The sequence below is a fragment of the Neofelis nebulosa genome, chromosome 6 (assembly GCF_028018385.1).
Source record: "Neofelis nebulosa isolate mNeoNeb1 chromosome 6, mNeoNeb1.pri, whole genome shotgun sequence".
NCBI lineage: Eukaryota > Metazoa > Chordata > Mammalia > Carnivora > Felidae > Neofelis > Neofelis nebulosa.
Window position 1 is genome coordinate 98022024 of NC_080787.1, and position 18980 is coordinate 98041003.

Genomic DNA, 18980 nt, shown 5'->3' on the forward strand with positions numbered 1-18980 from the left:
TGTGGATGCCTCACCCTACTGCTGTTATTCTTAATACTGCTGCACCTCTATAGTAGCCCTTTTATTAAAGTTTCTATTTGAACCATCTGGGGAAATTCTGTCCCCTGGCAAGATCCTGATACAGATCTTGCCAAAAGGGAGTGGGGATGAATTTTACACATTTCATACAAGCCATGACAGTTTAATCCTCTTCCCTTCTAGACTGAAGATAAGCATTTAATAATATCAAGTATGCTTTCATTATTAATAATTATGAATAAAAATGACTGGGACTGTATTCTCTCAAGAAATTTGAATCATTTCATGAATATATTATTATGACTTTTGTGAAGAAGATGAAAGATCTTTATTATCCCATTTAACACCTAGGCAAAAAAAAAGTTATTACACTGACTAAAAACAAGTAGATAAAATGGTAATTCCACAATAAAAAGAAGCAAGAAGATTTCAAATCCCAATCAATAATTTATTGCTTTTTAAAAATATGACAGGGGTGCCTGGGTGGCTCAGTCAGTTAAACGTCCAACTCTTGGTTTCAGCTCTGGTCATGATCTCATGATTCATGGGTTCAAGTCCCACATGGGGCTGTGCCTGCTTAGGATTCTCTTCTCTCCCTTATTCTCTGTACCTCCCCTGCTCGCTCACTCTCTCACAAAATAAACATTTTTAAAAAATGGGAAAATAAATGAATTAATCCACTGGAAATAGGTATAACACATATAGCCCATACCAATGGTCAAAGACTGAGTCATGCAAATGTTCACAGCCCATTAGCTTACCTAGTATTCACATGGTTCAATGTTTTAATATTCTGGTACCATCATGGATAAGCAGCACAGTATGAAATATAGGACAGTCCCTCAGATATTTGGTAGGGATCCCTCAACTGTTATTGTATTATAAGTGTATAAATGATAGCAGTGTTGTCACTATTTGTTTTTTAATGTTTGTTTATTTTTGAGAGAGAGAGAGCATGAGTGGGGAAGGAGCAGAGAGAGAGGGAAACACAGAAACCATAGCAGGCTCCAGGCTCTGAGCTGTCAGAAAAAGCTCGTGAACCACAAGACCATTACCTGAGCCAACGTCAGACACTCAACCGAGCCACCCAGGCGCCCCAGAGTTGTCACTATTTTTGAACCTGATAATCATCTCTTGACTTGGAACTGCATTCTGTCTACAGTGGATGAATACAACCTCAGTTCAGGACACTGACACTACCAGCTACCTTCCTATCACTAAAACTTTAGAATCTAACCTGTATCTTTTAACTCAGATGCACATCTAGCTCAAATGTTGGTGCCAACTTTTTAAAAAAGAGCTTCCTAACCCAGTGTAGCATAGCCCTTTCCCATAGAAGACATAGTCATACAAAAGGTTCTAAAAGTCCCATTTAGAACTCATGCCTCTGAGAGGCCGTCTGGCAATACTGATGAAGACAGACTGGGCTGTAGGTCACAGAACATGGGTTCCCAGCATGGCTCTAACACATACTCTATGAAGGAGCAAGTTCTGTACCTTCTTTGGCTTAGTTTTCCTCATCTGTAAAATAGAAATAGTAATACCTCAGGGGTCTGTTGTGAAAAAATTTTAAAGTCAATACATATAAAGTGCCTGGCAAATACTACAATTTTAATAATAATTTTCATCACTACATAAATTAGGATCATGCTGACAACACTGCTCTTCCCAAATAATCCCTGTATTTCAATCAGCTCAGTGGAATAAAGCCAGAATCTAACACAGAGCAGGAATCCAGACCTAACTCCCAATATAAAACCACTATAGAAAACTTAACAGTAACAGACCTAAATATGAAAGATAAAGGAATAAAGGAAAAATAAAGGAATAAAGGAAAAATAAAGGAAAAAACCTTCATGACCTTGGAATAAGAAACACGTTCTTAAACACACAAAAAGAAGGACACAAAAAGGCTCCATTCATTAAACAAAGAAAAACCAAGTGATAAACCAAACTGTGTTAAAACTAAAAGGTTTTATTCACAAAAGACACCAGAGTAGAAGACATTCACAATACAGATAACAAAGACTCCCAAAAGAATCCTATAAATCACTAACAAAAAAACCCCAGAAAACATAATAGAAAAATGGACAAATTAGTTAAACTTCAAAAACAGAGTGCAAATGGCCAATGAACATACAAACACACTCAACTTCATTAGTCAGGGAAATGAAATGCCACTACTGATCCACAAAAATGATAAAAATGAAAAAGAAAATATCAAATGCTAGCACAGATGTGTAATATCCAGAACTCTCACACCTACTGGTGGGAATGTAAACTGACACACACACCTTTGAACTATCTGCTAATACCTACTATAATAGAAAATGAACACCTGTATCCCAGCAATTCCACTCCAAGAATGCATACATATATTCTCCTAAAGACGTGTATGAAAGTGTTCCTAGTAGTGCTATTTCAAATAACCCAAACCTGAAAAGTGCCCACCAAAGGTTCATCAAGAGTAGAAACAGACCTCCTCTCTACACACACACACGCGCACACACACACACACACACACACAATGAAATACTATAATGCAAAAAAATGAACAAATTACAACTTCATGCAACAATATGTATAATTCTCACAAAAAATTAAGCTGAATAAGTCAGATATATTTTAGGTGATTATTCCATTTATATGAAGTTCAAAAAGAGGAAACCTAATTTATGGTATTAGAAGTCAGAAGAATGGGTTCCCCATGAAGAGGGATAATGACAGGAAGAAGACAGGAATAGACATCTGGGGTGCTAGGAGGTTTCTCTGTTTCTTGATCTGGGTACTGGGTGTATTCAGTTTGTAAAAATTCATCAAAGTATACATTTATGATACATGTGCTCCTCTCTATGTACACTGTAGATCAATAAGTTTCATAAAACTTAGCACTATCAGTAAATTAGGAGGCAAAGGGGTGCCTGGGTGGCTCAGTCAGTTAAGGGTCCAACTCTCGACTTTAGCTCAGGTCATGAACTCTCAGTCGTGGGATTGAGCCACGCATTGGGCTCCATGATAGGCACTGGGCATGGAGCCTGCTTGGGATTCCTACTCTGCCTCTGCCCCTGCCCCACTCACACACACTCTTTCACTTGCTCTTTCTCTCAAAAAAAATAAAAAAAAAATTAGGAGGCAAAGTTTTTGTCAATTATTTAGATTGTTGCTTTTTTTTTTTTTTTTTTTACATACAGGTCAAGAAAATAATGTAATTATCTGTTTTGAACTTCATAAAAGCTAATTTAATACAAGCACAGTACATAAAAAGTCAGATTTTAGTCATGTTTAATAATAGCTCATAAGTACTCCTCAGCTTTTAAATGCTAAAAATAACTTATTGCTATGCAAAAACTAGACAAGTCTATATACTAAACAAAACTATTAATCTTGTAAGCAAAAACTCAAAACTGACATTTAATCAAACTAAGTCACAATGGACAACTTCAAACTTAATTCACAATTTTGTTCACTACTATACTAAAATATACTATGAATGATAAACTGAAAATACTGGCATATATGTAAAACTAAAAGGTATAAACCAGTGTACTTACTCATACAGTAAAGTGAAAGGCACAGGATAAAACTAATTTTATGGAAAAGAATAAAAACCAAAGAGGGACACCTGGGTGGCTCAGTCGGTTTAAAGTCCGACTTCAGCTCAGGTCATGGTCTCACAGTTTGTGAGCTTTTCTGACAGCTCAGAGCCTGAAGCCTGCTTTGGATTCTGTGTCTCCCTCTCTCTCTGGCTCTCCCTACCTCACACTCTGTCTCTCTCTCTCTCAAAAATAAACATTAAAACAACAACAACAACAACAAAGAATACTTCTCCACTGATCTAAAATGTGCTATTCCAAATTATAATTTTTAAAATAAAAAACAGGGGCACCTGGGTGGCTCAGTCGGTTGAGTGCCTGACCTTGGCTCAGGTCGTGATCTCACAGTTCGTAAGTTTGAGCCCCACATCAGGCTCTGTGCTGACAGCTCAGAGCCTGGAGCCCGCCTTGGATTCTGTGTTCTCTCTGCCCCTCCCATGCTCATGCTCTCTCTCTCTCTCTCTCAAAAATAAATAAACATTAAAAAAAATAAAAAAATAAAATAAAAAAATAGTTACACTCTTTAAAATACTGTGTTTTATTAAGGAGTTAGACAACTCAAAGTTTCAAAATAATTCATTACTAATGATAAAAGAGAAAAAGGATATGAGGGAAAATGCAAACATAAATCATATAAAATTAGAAATCCTGTTAGGTCACAGTAAAAGGCATGCAAATTAAAAAAGCAAAACAAAACATTTACTAGATATTGGAGGCCACAACAGAGAGGACTCCACAGAGATTTAAAAGGAGAATGATAAAATTATATATATGGTCAAATGAGAAACTAGAGAAAACTAAACAAATAGAATAAGAAAAAGCCTCTTAATTCTCCTTTTTGGAAGTACAGGAAGTCAGTATCATTATTTTTTATCTCATATGGTCAAATAAAAAAATGGAGAAATACATTTGATTCTTGAACAATGCAAGGGTTAGGGACTGACTCACATAGCCAAAATCCACATGTGACATTTGAACTCCCCCAAAACTTAACTATTAATTATGTACAGTTGACCAGAGGCTTTACTGATAACATAACCAATTGACACATTTTGTACACTGTATGTATTATGTATCATATTCTTAGAATAAGGGAAACTAGAGAAAATAGTACTAAGAACACCAAAAGGAAGAGAAAAACATTTACAATGATATACTGTAACACATCCACATTTTAAGTTTCAAGCCACACAGTTCAAACACCCGTTGTTCCAGGGTCAACTGTAATATGAACACCGCTTTTGAGAAGACTGGCCTTCAACATCTCCCACATAAAATATTTTGAAAATGTATTCCATCTTTGTTTATCACCACTTCGCCCCGTTTCACACTGAGGAATTATTAATCTGGTTATTAAGCTCAAGAGAAGCACAATCACAAATCTTGTAACAAACCTCTAAACATGAACATTAAAACATAATGTCTTATTATATATTATTTCATTCACAGTACCACAAAATTATTTCTGAATTGCAGCAACTGGAGTTTTGTATGGTTTATAACAACAAAAGAACTGATGTTTTTCCTTACCAATTCATATTCATCAAAAAGTTGTATAAGAGAAGGTGGAATGAACATATGAAAGCCCTGTAAAAAAGCATTGATCTGAGGCTGAATGGCTCTTGTCATCCGAAGTTCAGTAACCAGCTGGACGTACTCCGCCTATTAAAAAAAAAAAAAAGTGATGATTTTTCTTCAATTTCACATATTTAAGACACTATTGATATACTCATTTCTCATTTTAGAGGTAAAGGCTTGGAATTAATTTCGCACCATTATCCACATACCTCAGTAAACCCATAATCTACCAATCACTAAGCTACTTAGGCCAAAATCCTAGGAATCAATCACCCGTGACTTCTCTCACAGGCTGTATCAGTGGGTGCTATCACAACTGCCTCCAAAAAAATACTGAGTCTGACCTTGTCTCACCACCTCCACGGCTAGCAAGTGGTCCAAGCCATCATCTCTCACCTGGATTACTGCAACATGCAGTGCTCCAGCTTCCGTTTTTGCCTCTGTAGTGCTTCTTCCTTACTACTGAGTGGTTTTTTAAATGTTTTATATGTAATTTCATATACAATTCAGACCACATAACTTCTGCTTAAAATCCTACAGTGACTTAAGTAAAATCCAAATTACTTTCGTAGCCTGTAAGGCCCTAAATGATCCAGCCTCTGCTTTGCTCTCTCATCTCATTTCCTCCCACTCTTCCCCTTGTTCATTCTCTCTGTTCCCCAAACTAAAGTTTATTCACTCCTCAGAGTCTTTTTTTTTTAATGTTTATTTGTTTATTTTGAGAGGGAGAGCCAGAAAGAACTAGTGTGCACACGAACGGGGGAGGGACAGAGAGAAAGACAATCCCATGCTGTCAGCACAGAGCCCAACGTAGGGCTCACGTCTCACAAAACATGAGATCATGACCTGAGACGAAATCAAGTGTCAGACGACTGAACCAACTGAGCCACCCACCCAGGCACCCCTCAGTGTCTTTACACTTCCTAGTGTCTCTAACTGAAATATCTCATTAGAATATAGTATCTCTGCAGGCAGGGAATCTGTTTTGTTTACCAGGATACATACATGTTCCCAGCTTCTAAAAAAGTGGCTGCCACTTTGTAGAGTGTTCAGTAAATATGTGATGAATGCATACATTCAACAAGTGCACTTAATACATAGTTGGAACTTGATAAATGGGCCATTTAACCATAGTCAATTTGATTCTGAATTAAGGTATACTATTTTCACACATTTTATTTTAAAACACATCATCATATGAATGGATAAAAAAAGATGTGATATATATACACATACACGCACACACAGGCACAGTGGAATATTACTCATCCATCAAAAAGAATGAAATCTTGCCATTTGCAGTGACATGGATGGAACTAGAACGTATTATGCTAAGCAAAACAAGTCAATCAGAGAAAGACAAATATCATATGATTTCACTCATATGTGGAATTTAAGAAACAAAACAGATGAACCTATGGGAAGGGGGGAAGAGGGAAACAAATCAGAAGAGACTCTTAATGATAGAGAACAAACTATGGGTTGATGGAGGGAGGAGAGTGGGAAATGGGCTAGACAGGTGATGGGTATTATGGAGGGCACTTGTGATGAGCACTGGGTGTTTAATGTAAGTGATGAATCACTGAATTCTGCACCTGAAACCAATATTGCACTGTATGCTAACTAAAATTTAAATTAAAAAAAAAATGGAAATAAATAAACAAACATAAATAAAATATATCCTCATAGAAAATAATGTCACTTAAAATTTAAGGTAATAAAAACATATTTTGGCTCAGACAAGAATGAGTTGCCATATCTCTCAATCAACTCTATCATTGTTATCGTTTATATATTTTAAATTATGTCTAAGTGAAACTTTGTCATTTAAAAGCAATATGTTGTATATATTTCTCACCTCTCAGGTATGATTACTCTAAAGAGGTGAGAAAGCCTGTTTCAGGTTCCTTCCTTAATTTTGTTTGGCACTAATCTAATGCTTTGCCTCCACAAGCACTAAGTCAGCAAACTGTATTTAACCACTAGCTATGAATTCTCCATACATGCCAAAGCTACAGAAGTGTCATGGTGGATTCCCCACAGTTCTTCCCAAACCCAACGTGGTCCCTTGTGTCATCTGGCACAGCGAAAGCTGCCATCTCTGCTATTCAGTCTACTCCCACCCCCAAACTGCACTCCCTACCACCCAGAAGTTTTTCTCCACTAGACAGGAATGAATCAGTTACTACAAGTTATATTCAGGTAGTTACTAGAGAGAGGGAGATGGAAATGTGTGCCAAACAATCAAACAGAAACATAAGCTAGATTTTCCAATACAGGAAATAATATACACAGCACACTTCCAAGTTATAACCAGCAGTGATTTCAACATTAGCACCTCATTATCTTTTAATTTATGTCTGTTCTAAAACTGCCTACTTGAACTACTACAATTTTTCTGCTCCATTCACTTGTCAATTGTATGTTTAAGGTACTATATGAGACCCTATCTTCCTTTAAGAAGAATAACTTTTTCCCAGGGGCACCTAGGTGACTCAGTGGGTTAAGCATCTGACTCTTGATTTTGGTTCAGGTCATGATCTCAGTTTGCGGGACTGAGCCCCACATCGGGCTCCACAGTGACAACGCAAGTCTGCTTGGGATTCTGGCTCTCTGCCCCTCCACCATTCATGCTCTCTCTGGCTTTCTCTCAAAATAAATAAATACACTTTTAAAAAATAGCTTTTTCCCAAAAGGTTTTGCACTTAGAATTTTGTAGTACTATTCAGTGATCATTGTTTAAGATGTTAAATTATGAGGCATAAAAGTAAAAGATTTGTGAATTGCTCAAGGGCACTTTACCTATTTTGCCATTGCAGTCCATATTTATCAGAATAGTACACATTCCATTTTCTACCAGATAATTCCTATTATTTCCTCACACATTCTTTTTAAACATTTTCACAAGTATACTAATCTTTCCTTACATGTTCCCTTCTATTCCGTATAATATTAATTATTTTCCACATTTATTTCTATAACTTTGACCCCTAGCTATTGGATATCAACTTATGGAAATCAGCTCCTTCACATACCATTCTCCATATTAACTTAACTGTTGATGAATCTTGGTCTAAATTATTTCTCAGTAAAATAATAAAATCCTAGCCATCACAAATCCTCCTGAGGTATTTAATAAAATAGTTTTCCATGTAGCTGTAAGATAACGGTGTTTAATAAAAGAAAATCTAAATCCAACTGCTGCTAAAATGTTTCCCTGCTTCCTTAAACATTGCACATCCTCAAACAGGACACAAATTAACATTATCTTGATGATACAATTATTACCATGAACAGCCACTATTATCACACACTAACATTTTAACTATTCACACTGTGCAGAAATATACTGGCTGCATTCCCATTACCTATGCAGGCATCCAAGGGATTCATCCCCCCACACCTTATGCCCCTGCATCAAATATCTTACATGTTTTAATAAGGAAACAGTGGATGTACAGATGACAAGCAGTCCACAAAACACTGGCATAAAGAGTTGCATAATTAAACATTAAATACAAACCATACCTAAACTCTCATTTTGTTTTAAGTTGTTAAAAGAGATTGATAGAACTTGGAGGCAGGGGATCTTTTATCGCTAACAGATGGCATATCCTAGGAGTCCTATTTGCTCCCACCTGAGTTTTGCTGTCAATTCTTTGAAGGCATAAATTAATACCAGATGCCAAAGAATTAAAGAATTGATCATATTTAAAAATCTTAGTACTTATAATGGTGAAATAATTATGTTAATACATGGAAATCTTTCAACTGAGAAAGTCTGAGCATAGAAACAACAACAGCAACAAAAAAAAAGAGCCGTAGCAACTTTTTTCTGGCTTTAACCTCCAACCCTGGTCACTGACATAAAATAGGTAAGCAAAAAAGAAACTGCAAAGTGAAAAACATAAAAAGATTAAGATTAAGAATGAACTTCTGTACATTAAATTCCAATTAATGTCTAGTTACAGAACCATTTTGTTTTAATAATCTCCCAGTCTTTTGAATATGGGAAATAAATAATATCCACCTCTCAGAAATCTTCCTTAAAATTTTAACTTCTCTTCAGGCTTTGAACCTAAACTATATCTTCTTATGAAGAGTGGTGGTGATGCTGAAAACTAATGCATTTGTTAAAGCCATTTTTCTTCTTGCAGATCTTTTTTCACTATTTCTTAAAAGATGTCCGGAAAAAACCATTTACTTAAATAATAGTTAACTCTTTAAAAAAAAAATTAATGTTTATTTATTTTTGACAGAGAGAGAGAGAGAGAGAGAGAGAGAGAGAGAGAGAGACAGAGCATGAGCAGGGGAGGGGCAGAGAGAGAGGGAGACACAGAATCTGAAGCAGGCTCCAGGCTCTGACCTGTCAGCACAGAGCCCGACGCAGGGCTCAAACTCAGACCATGAGATCATGACCTGAGCTGAAGTCATACGCTCAACAGACTGAGCCACCCAGGCGCCCCAACAGTTAACTCTTAATAGTGAAAACAAGATTTTTTTTCCCCCTCCTTGAAGGAGAGATAAAAACTGGACCACGTTTATAAAATGGTTTTGAATAGTTATTTTTTTTTAATAGTTAACAGGTTAAATGGTGTTGTTATTGACATAATTCAAGTTACTGTTTGAATATAAATCCTTTGGTGATAAAAAGCTTCTTTCCTGGGTTTATCCACTTATTATCGCTCTAGTATGTAAAAGTTCTCACTGAAAATTTCTCTACTGAGAACTCCAAAGGATAATCAGGTTTCTTTTGTAGAAATAAGCAGAAATATCAAAAAGGCTACACTATCTCATTTTATCCTCACTGTCACTGTCTTATAAAATTCTCATGCATCTTCCCCAGACCAACGCCACAATCCCCTAGCAGCTTTCCTGACTCCAGTATCGCCCTATTTCAATCCATTCTTCACACTCCAAGCTGAGGCTGTTTTGTGGTTTTTTTAAAAACCAGAATTCACTCAGGAAACTTGGCTCTGTAACACCTGCAATCATCCCTGCAGTCACATTAATTTTCAAATTCCTAATTGTGGTTGCAGAGTCTTTCAGAATTTGGCCCCCATATACTCCCCTCATCTTTTACCACTCATTTACTCCACAACCGAAGCTAAGATCTACAACTCTGATCTACCTGTGGTTCCCCAAACACATCATCCTCTGTCATCCTCAACTTCGCGTAAGGCCAGAACATTTCCTTTCCCCCTTACTCCTCCTATCTGACCACTCAATGCATCTCCTCTATAAGTTAACTTCCATGGCACCTCCTCCATTCCTTGATATCCTGTCTTACCCCACCCCTAATTCTTTCCGTCCCAGCCTGAGTGAACTTTATCAGTAGTATTGTAAAAGTGTTAACATTTAAAACTCATGTAGTTTACTCTTCAGTTCTAGGAGACAGAACTGAAGATCTAAGAAAAACTGTCACTTCTAACACAAATTTTATGGTTCCATGATTCCAGTTTTTGGTCAAGAATAAAAAAGTAAAAGTGAAAAATAAAAGCAAAGCTTTTAAAAGAAGGTGAAAGTATTATTTAAATGTTAATGTTTAGCTCCCGGTTAATTCAGCCATTTTCAAAAGTGAAACCAGAGTTTCATTTTGTTATTTGTTTTTAAGATTTTTAAACAAATTGATAGATACAAAATTAAATTTAAAAGAGCATTATATTTCAAATGTGGAACAGATATATATTCTCTGTACATCATTTGTATTTATTTAAGGTACTCCTTTTTAAACAAAGTTATTTTCATCTATTTGGTTTCCCTCTATAATTACCAAAGACTTTCCATAAAATTCAGGAATAAATGACTCCCCCATGTGGACATCAGCTTACACAGATTTTCTCACACTAACAAGCTTGGCAACTCATTTAAGCTTCAATATGCTTACAGATTTTGACATTGAACTCCAAACGACAGTTACAACTTTACATCTATAGAGAAGAGTAAGTAAAAGGCTAACCCTAAAGTAACAAAAAAGTTCATGAAAGAAAGGTATGTTTAAAAGTAACAAAATCTCTAAAAAACATGGTTTGAAAACTGTATTTACAAAGTTAATACTTTAACAATCTTAGAGCAAGTGATCAATTTAAGATGCAGGTATGTTTCTAAAGATTTTTAATTTTAAAAAATTAATCAGGTTGCTTATTGGGTAAGCATTAAATGTTTAAACATCAATAATCTGATATACAATTATACTTGACTCTGGTAATATTAGAAAATGAAGAGGTTCAATTATTCCGAAAAAATGTTTACATCACAAAATGAAAGCTGAGAATAATGAACATATTAGTGATTGAGATCCTGCTTTTATCTCTATTACTGAAACTAATCATTAAAAAAAAAGTTAGCCTATTATCAAATGAGTTAATACAGTGAAGTAAAAGTGTATTAAACTTAGAAGCAACTTTCAAGTTCTTTAATATTACAATAGTATTCTAGCCTCAAACTAGGCTCACAACAAAAGGTATACCCCCAATATCCATATATTATTTTTGTTATTACTTACCAATACTACATTTCAATAAAAGACACAAATGCAAAAGAATTAATACAATATATATTTTTAAAAATCTAAACAAAAGTAATTTCATAATGAGAGGGGGACTATTAGGAGATACAAGGATAAATATAACTATGCATCATGCAATTGTTAATGGGTCTTTCAACTTTGGCACATAAAACGTACCTGACAAGAGTGACAAATCTACTCATCAGATATAATATTCACAGATAAGAATCATATTTGAGTTTCTTGAAAAGCAATCTCTTGCTTATAACAAAGATTCTATAACTTCATTACTCTTAAGTGAGAATAGGTCTCCAGTGTAAAATAAAATAATAAATGCATGACAGGGTGGACAATCTAATAATTAGATTTTTTAAAGTATTTTAATTCACTGGCAAGCTTATATACATAATCTTAAAAATAAGCATTTTATAATTTTCATCTTCTAGAGCTTAAAATGACTCGTTATGTTAAAAATCAAATAAGATCTTCCTCAACATGTTTTGCAAACAGGAAGAACATTAGATTTGAAACTGGGTTTTGGCCCCAGTTTTACCATTAACTCTTTAGGCTTCAGTGTCCTCCTGGATAAAATGAAAGAGGAGACTAAAAATTGTCCAAGTGTACATATGCAAATACTCAGTTCCTGATCTTATTTTCAACAATTACACTTAATGTTTTTTTTATGTGTATAGTATCTAAGTTTCAAAAAGTAAAACTACAGAGCTTAATATAACTTTCCAATACCCTGTACGTATCTCAAACTAAGAGCCTCTTTGTAGAAAACTATGCAATAACAACTGACTTTCGTGTTGCTGTTTTCAGTCAGCAAAACGCTAGTAACAATTCTGTATCAGAAGTATTATTATCCTGGGGCGCCTGGGTGGCTCAGTCAGTTAAGCGTCTGACTTCAGCTCAGGTCGTGATCTCATGGTCCGTGAGTTTGAGCCCCACGTAGGGCTCTGTGCTGTCAGATCAGAGCCGGGAGCTTGCTTCCAATTCTGTGTCTCCCGCTCTCTCTGCCCCGCCCCCACTCACGCTCTGTCTCTCGCTATCAAAACATGAGTAAACGTTAAAAATTTTTTTTTTAAAAAAAGAAGTATTATTATCCCAAGTCTATAGAATAGAAAACTGGGGCTAAAAGAGGTTAAAGTGCAGCCAAGTCTTTTAGGCTTTTAAAAAAGAATATATGCTTTACTAAATCAATGGACATTATTTCTTATAGTTAGTTGCTTCTGAAGCCATCTTGGAATTATAATCCAACTAACGGAAAGGGAAAAGATTTTAGTCTTGTTTAACCAAAAGTTGCTACTGGCAAATGACAGAAGTAGAATTGCCAAACCAGATTTTCTGACTCCCAATTTCCTACATTTTCAAACATAAAAATGTATTATATATTAAAATAACATATTTTTCAACAATGAAATTTAAAACATATGCCAAAATTTAAAACCAATATGTATAGGTGTATGTCAATTATTTCTCAGTAAAACTGGAAAAACTACTTACAAACAGAAGATATAATACATAATCAAGTTATAAAGCTTAAAAAAATCAAGTAGTCGAATAGATCTACTGGATCCATTAGCTCTACTGGATCCCAAAAGCAGGTACAGAGCTTAACATGGGAATTTCTTCTTTTCTCCACTGGAACTCTTAATATCATACATTAAAACATGAAACAGTGACTGATGCAAATATGTTCTTGATGTAAGCTTCCATTTCTAATTGAATTTTTCAGTATACAGTTATCCAAGTTATACAATCAACTAAATTGTGCTCTAGGCTGCTTCAGGAACTGCCTTGACTGTCTAACACAACAGTGATTTAATCCTAATTCAAAGTTTGATATTTGATGGTTTAGTTAATTTAAGTATCTTATCTGTTATAAAATGCTGTGAAACCCTGTAACAGTAAAAGCTTTTCTAGCTAGTGGCAGGAAACTAGAGTAATTAGCAATCAGGGACAAGTTACAAACATTGGCTAAGGTAAAAATTCGAATACTCACTTTGTTATTTTGTGTCACAAGAATACTTCCACCCCCAGGTTTCAAAGGCACCTCTTCCATTGCTCCAAACACATCAGTTTCAACAGAAAAGGTTAGTTCTAGACCTAGATCACTAATATCATTATCTAAAATCCACTGCAAATTTTTGGCATATTCTGGATCAATGGATGCCACATCCTGGTAATTTACAGGAATACCTAAAAATGCAAACATACAGCAGTTATATTCTAAATGTTTCTGCCTTTCCTTGTTTGTTTAGTGGTGAAATACTGCCCTCTACAGATATTCCATAAAACTGCAAAATATAATCCAATTGACAGCAAGATTTAAATACATGCTAATTCCTGGATTTGGAACTCTATTAATTGAAGCTTGTGGTTTTTTCCACATTTTTACAATGTATTCTTTCTTTGAAATAGCTATACAGGAAAATTATCATGCACTTCAAGAAGTGCCAATTCTCTTAAGTATATTCATATTAAATTGCATTCTTAGCATGAACATATACACACTAAATGAAAAATAATTTTTTTTTTTAGGAAAAAGGTAATTTTTTTCCCTCTCCCTCAGGCTCCCAAATGCCTTACATACACAGATAGTCTCCAACTGAAATAAAAATTACCTCATCCAAAATGCCACCTCTTGTCTACTTAGTTTTTCCTAAAGATTCTAAGAAAAACACTTTAAATAAATGCCTATGGAAATAACAATAGAGCCGTACCAAGAATGTGCTTATAGAATGATCTTGTAAAGTAAATGTTGACCAGCTGCCTGTGGTTTAAAGCTAATCCCAAGATCTGTCCAGCAAACCGGAAATAGTTCAAGTGATCAGGATTTACATAGGAGTTGCTATTAGGCTGAAAAGTTGTTCCTATTAAAATAAATACAATATAATTTATTTCTAAGAATCCAGATGCAGAAGAAAGATCATTTCACTGCAGATAAATCAGTTCAAACACAACTTTGACAAAACCAAAGTTACATGATGTATAAACTTGCACAGTAATGTTCTTTGTGGAATATATAGCAGACAAGCGAATTGTCAGAAGATAATCATTAATTCACACATACTTATCAGAGTTAAGTCTTTGTGCAGAGAGAAAATTTTAGAATACTTTTAACCGAAAGGTTGGAAGATGTGCCAGAGAGATAGTGGAAATAATATATTATACGATAAAACACACACACATTTTCCTCGGCAGTGTAGAAATATTAGGCTATGAATTAGGGCAGGTATTGTTTCATTCATCTATACATGCCCAGTGCAGTAGGTACTCACTACCTTTTGTTTCTTATGGAACAGAGCACTATGAGAGGGTAAGAATTTTAAATGTTCAACTTGTTCTTAAGTAATGGACTTGATGCCTTTTAACAATTTTCAGAAAATCACCTAAATCCACAAGTCAACCAATTATTCTTCACGACAAATAATCAACTTCAAATAAGTGCCACTGAGGTATAGAAGTAAAAATGGCAAAGGCAATAGTTACCAATTACTGTCAAAACCCAGTATAATTCCACTTATATGAAAAAAAGATCTGGAAATAGACAGTGGTGATGGTTATACAACATGGTCAATGTACTTAACACCAGTGAACTGTATACTTTAAAGTGGTTAAAACAGTGAATTTTGTTATATATTTTACAATAAAAAGTCTAAAAAAATCTAGTGCAATGGAAAAACCTAATACCAAACCTTACCTTTGAAGAATTCTTTCCGTATTTTTCTGTGATGATCACTAACTCTGAATACAACTCTCATTCATTGAACAAATATTTATTGAGCTCAGCCTATTTACTACTCTTCTAGGCAATGGGGCTAAAAGAAAGAATAACTGCTAAATCTAATAAATAGTATCCCTTCCAAAAAAATAAATAAATAAAATAAAGGAAAAATGGAAAGTTTTGGAAAGTGAGATGTTTGGTCATTTAGTATACATATTTTGATAATAATTCACTTTGTTCATTGCTGGTCTTTGATGTCTCACTGTTAGCACTAGACTACATTGCTGTAACCAGTTTACTTAGATAAAAGGTACAAATTTGGAAGCTTATGGTTGAATGACTTAAAAGGGTCACATGAAGCTAGTCATTCACTGTCAAGTATCTTTTGAAAATCATTCCCAGTCATGGGTAAGACTGGGTATTAAAAGTCAAAACAAGGGGCACCTGGGTGGCTCGGTCAGTTAAGCGTCCAACTTCGGCTCAAGTCATGATCTCGTGGTTTGTGGATTTGAGCCCTGCATCAGGCTCTGTGCTGACAGCTCAGAGCCTGAAGCCTGCTTCAGATTGTGTCTCCCTCTCTCTCTGCCCCTCCTCTGCTTGTGCTCTGTCTCTCAAAAATGAATAAATGTTAAAAAAAGTCAAAACAAAGTTTTGTGAGATGAATAAAAGACTTCAAGGACAAACATAACAATAATTCTAAAAATATAGTATTTTAAGAATAGTCACAAGTTTTTTTTTTACCTATCAAAATAGTAAATGCTTAGGGTTACTGATGAATCAGCAAAGATTTTTGATGACTCAACTTTCCTTTCCTAGGTCTGTGATTTATAATCCCTTTGCTAAGTATTTTCTGGGAAATCTGGGTTATTAAAAAGATAAGGAGAAATTTTTAAAAAATAAGGAAACAAATTGGGGGGAGGGATCTTCAGGAAAGAAATGTTATTTTTAACTTGAAAACTACTTAAAACAGAACACAAAGTTTATGTTCTAAGTTCAAAATAAGTGTACCTGTGACACAGCTCTTTTCATTACTCAGAAAAATCCTATAGAACAAGAAAATATAATTCTCACAGAATAATAGCTTCTAATATTTATTTCTGCTTTCTATGTGCCAGGTACTGGGCTAAGCATTTTTACACATCAGCTAATTGATTTCTTTCACCACATTACAAAACATAGGTTATCATCATTTTCAAATGGAGAAACTGAGGTCCAGAAAGGTGACATTTACTGGCCCAAGATCGCAGCAAAAAGAGGTGCAGAGCCAGGACTCATGTCCAGTGTAACACCAAAGGCCAAACTCTATAGTAAGCATCTTAATATAATGAGAAAGCAAGTTTTAAAGAAATTGTTAGACATGAGATCTAGCCAAACATTTCCCACATTTAGGAATTTTAATTCAAAATTTTAATATAATTCCCTCCATATCAACTAAACGTAAGCATAAAGAAACATTTCATCTAGATTTTAATTTATAAATAGTGTGACCCTAAAGAGAAGACTTGTATGGCTTACAAAAAGGACAAATCACCATCTTTATGGTCTCTGTTAGCAGAGCAACATATGCTGTGCTAATATATTTGTAATATGAGGAAGAATCTTGACTTATGATTCCACACCAAATCTGTTTTTCAGGTATGAAAATAACAGACATAGAGTAAAGGACTATAAAGAAAAGAAATAAATCTAAAATAGAATGTTCTAATTCTAAATCTTGCTTCAAAGGTTAGGCCTAATTAAACTCAGCACCTCATCAAACTTGTCATCAAAATCACAAAGACACCAAATTTACCTCAGAGTAAATAATCAGTAGTTACAGAATTAAAGCAGACAGTCCCATAATCCTAAGTAACTTCCAAGAGACCATGTGAGTCTGAAGCCCATCACACAGGTGAATCCCTGCAGCTCCCTGGCATCACTGCAGCCCCCCACCCCCTCGCCTCTCTTAGAGTCATCATTCTTACTCAATGGAGATTTGCCTGCTGGTTTGGGTAGAGGCAATCAGAAGCTATAATTAATGATACACTCTCTGCTTATAAAAAGAACTTAAACACCGGGAAAGAAAAGATTTTCAGGAAATAAAAGCAACTGTGTAAAGCATTGAAAACTTGGAATCCCACCTTCACTTGAATATGTCTTTATTAAGTTAGAGAACTGTCAGGTATACCTCCCATAGATGAAGCAATAACCATTTCCATTTTGCCTACAATATCAAGTTACAATTGTGCAGATTCAAAGCATCATTTCAACAAACAGTTTATCTGTTTTATAAGATAAAAACAGGTTTTCAGTTACCAGATTTTGATCTTTTAAAAGGACTGAAAACTAAGCTACTATACATAAATAGATTATAAGTTAAGATTTAATACCATGATTTCTAGACTTTTTTTTTTATGATCCAAAAATTTTAAGACTTGGAAACTCAAATAAGCAATAGCAAATTTTAATTTTTCCACATAAGGCTATTTTTAAGCCCATCTACTAGCACTGTTTCACAAAAGGAAATTTTTAACTCAAAAATGAGTCTAAGGACAATCCTTAAATTGAGTAAGTTTAGTTGTACTTTACAAAGGACTGATGAAAACTTCGTTGGGGCCAGCACTAGCCCTTGAGACAAATATCTAAGAACCAACTATTTACAGGAAAGAATACTTAACTGAATCAGATTCTATTCATGATCCTACAGCTCACAAACTGTGTTAATGTAGATGGAAACTCTGAATTTCAACTTTCTTTTCTATGAAATGGGAATACCTCACCTAGCTCACAGGATCACTATGGGAATCAAAGGGTACAATGCACTGAAGGAGTTTGAAAATGTGACAAGCCACAGAAAAAGTGATGTAGACTGTGCAACTTACCATCAGCTGACTGGGTAAACAATGCATAATCAGGATTGACTATCTCATTAGACAGAATATCAAACCACTCACGCACAACACCTTGACCCTGAGTTCAAGAAAATAAAATTAAGTGTGAACAGAAATATATGAGGAAAAATTTTTTTCTGAATAACAAATAAAAATAATTTCAAGTTTCTTCCATTATCAATTAAATACTAAACTTTATTCAAGCGTATTTCAATCTTTTATATATAATGACCTTAACAGCACTTATTTTTATACCCACCATGCCTTCTTCTCCATGGAACCGTACAGCAATTCCTTGCTTTAGCTTTGCACAATTTGCTTTTGACACAACTTCACAGCTACTCCTAAAAATAGAATCTAAATATGTAGCATTGATTAATTTTACATATTAAAACTTGTAATAACTAGTATTTTGTGCCTCACACACATCAGTTTCTTTGTCAAACATACCTCTGTGAACCAGCAGGATATCATTTTCATTCACTGGCCTGTGCACCATGTCTGAATCTGGTTGTCCTGAATGCAAATGTTCATAGAACCATTCACAGCGATCTTTAAATGGCTACCCCAACAAATAACGGTAAAATATGTTAGCATTATTTCAGTTATCTATCAGATTACTTAATGAGCCTGCTAAATCCCCTTTCTACAAATAATCATCCTTAGACCTTTATTTATAATAA

At 34.8% G+C, this 18980-nt stretch overlaps 1 protein-coding gene across 7 annotated transcripts in view; it reads right to left on the reverse strand.

The window, feature by feature from the left end:
• The window catches only part of HACE1 (HECT domain and ankyrin repeat containing E3 ubiquitin protein ligase 1), a 122457-nt gene that overhangs the window by 17256 nt on the left and 86221 nt on the right, over window positions 1-18980 (reverse strand). For 4 of the 7 annotated variants that reach the window (XR_009263164.1, XM_058734829.1, XM_058734828.1 and 1 more), the window contains 7 exons: window positions 18748-18859; window positions 18557-18654; window positions 18289-18376; window positions 14424-14573; window positions 13703-13899; window positions 5142-5273; window positions 1516-1539 (listed from right to left, as the gene is read on the reverse strand). Coding sequence is in view for 6 of the 7 variants with exons in the window: in XM_058734829.1 (XP_058590812.1) it covers window positions 1516-1539; window positions 5142-5273; window positions 13703-13899; window positions 14424-14573; window positions 18289-18376; window positions 18557-18654; window positions 18748-18859 (801 nt within the window). In the remaining variant the exon portion in view is untranslated. The remainder of the gene's footprint in view (window positions 1-1515; window positions 1540-5141; window positions 5274-13702; window positions 13900-14423; window positions 14574-18288; window positions 18377-18556; window positions 18655-18747; window positions 18860-18980) is intronic. The other 3 variants (XM_058734830.1, XM_058734827.1, XM_058734831.1) reach the window with 1 other exon arrangement.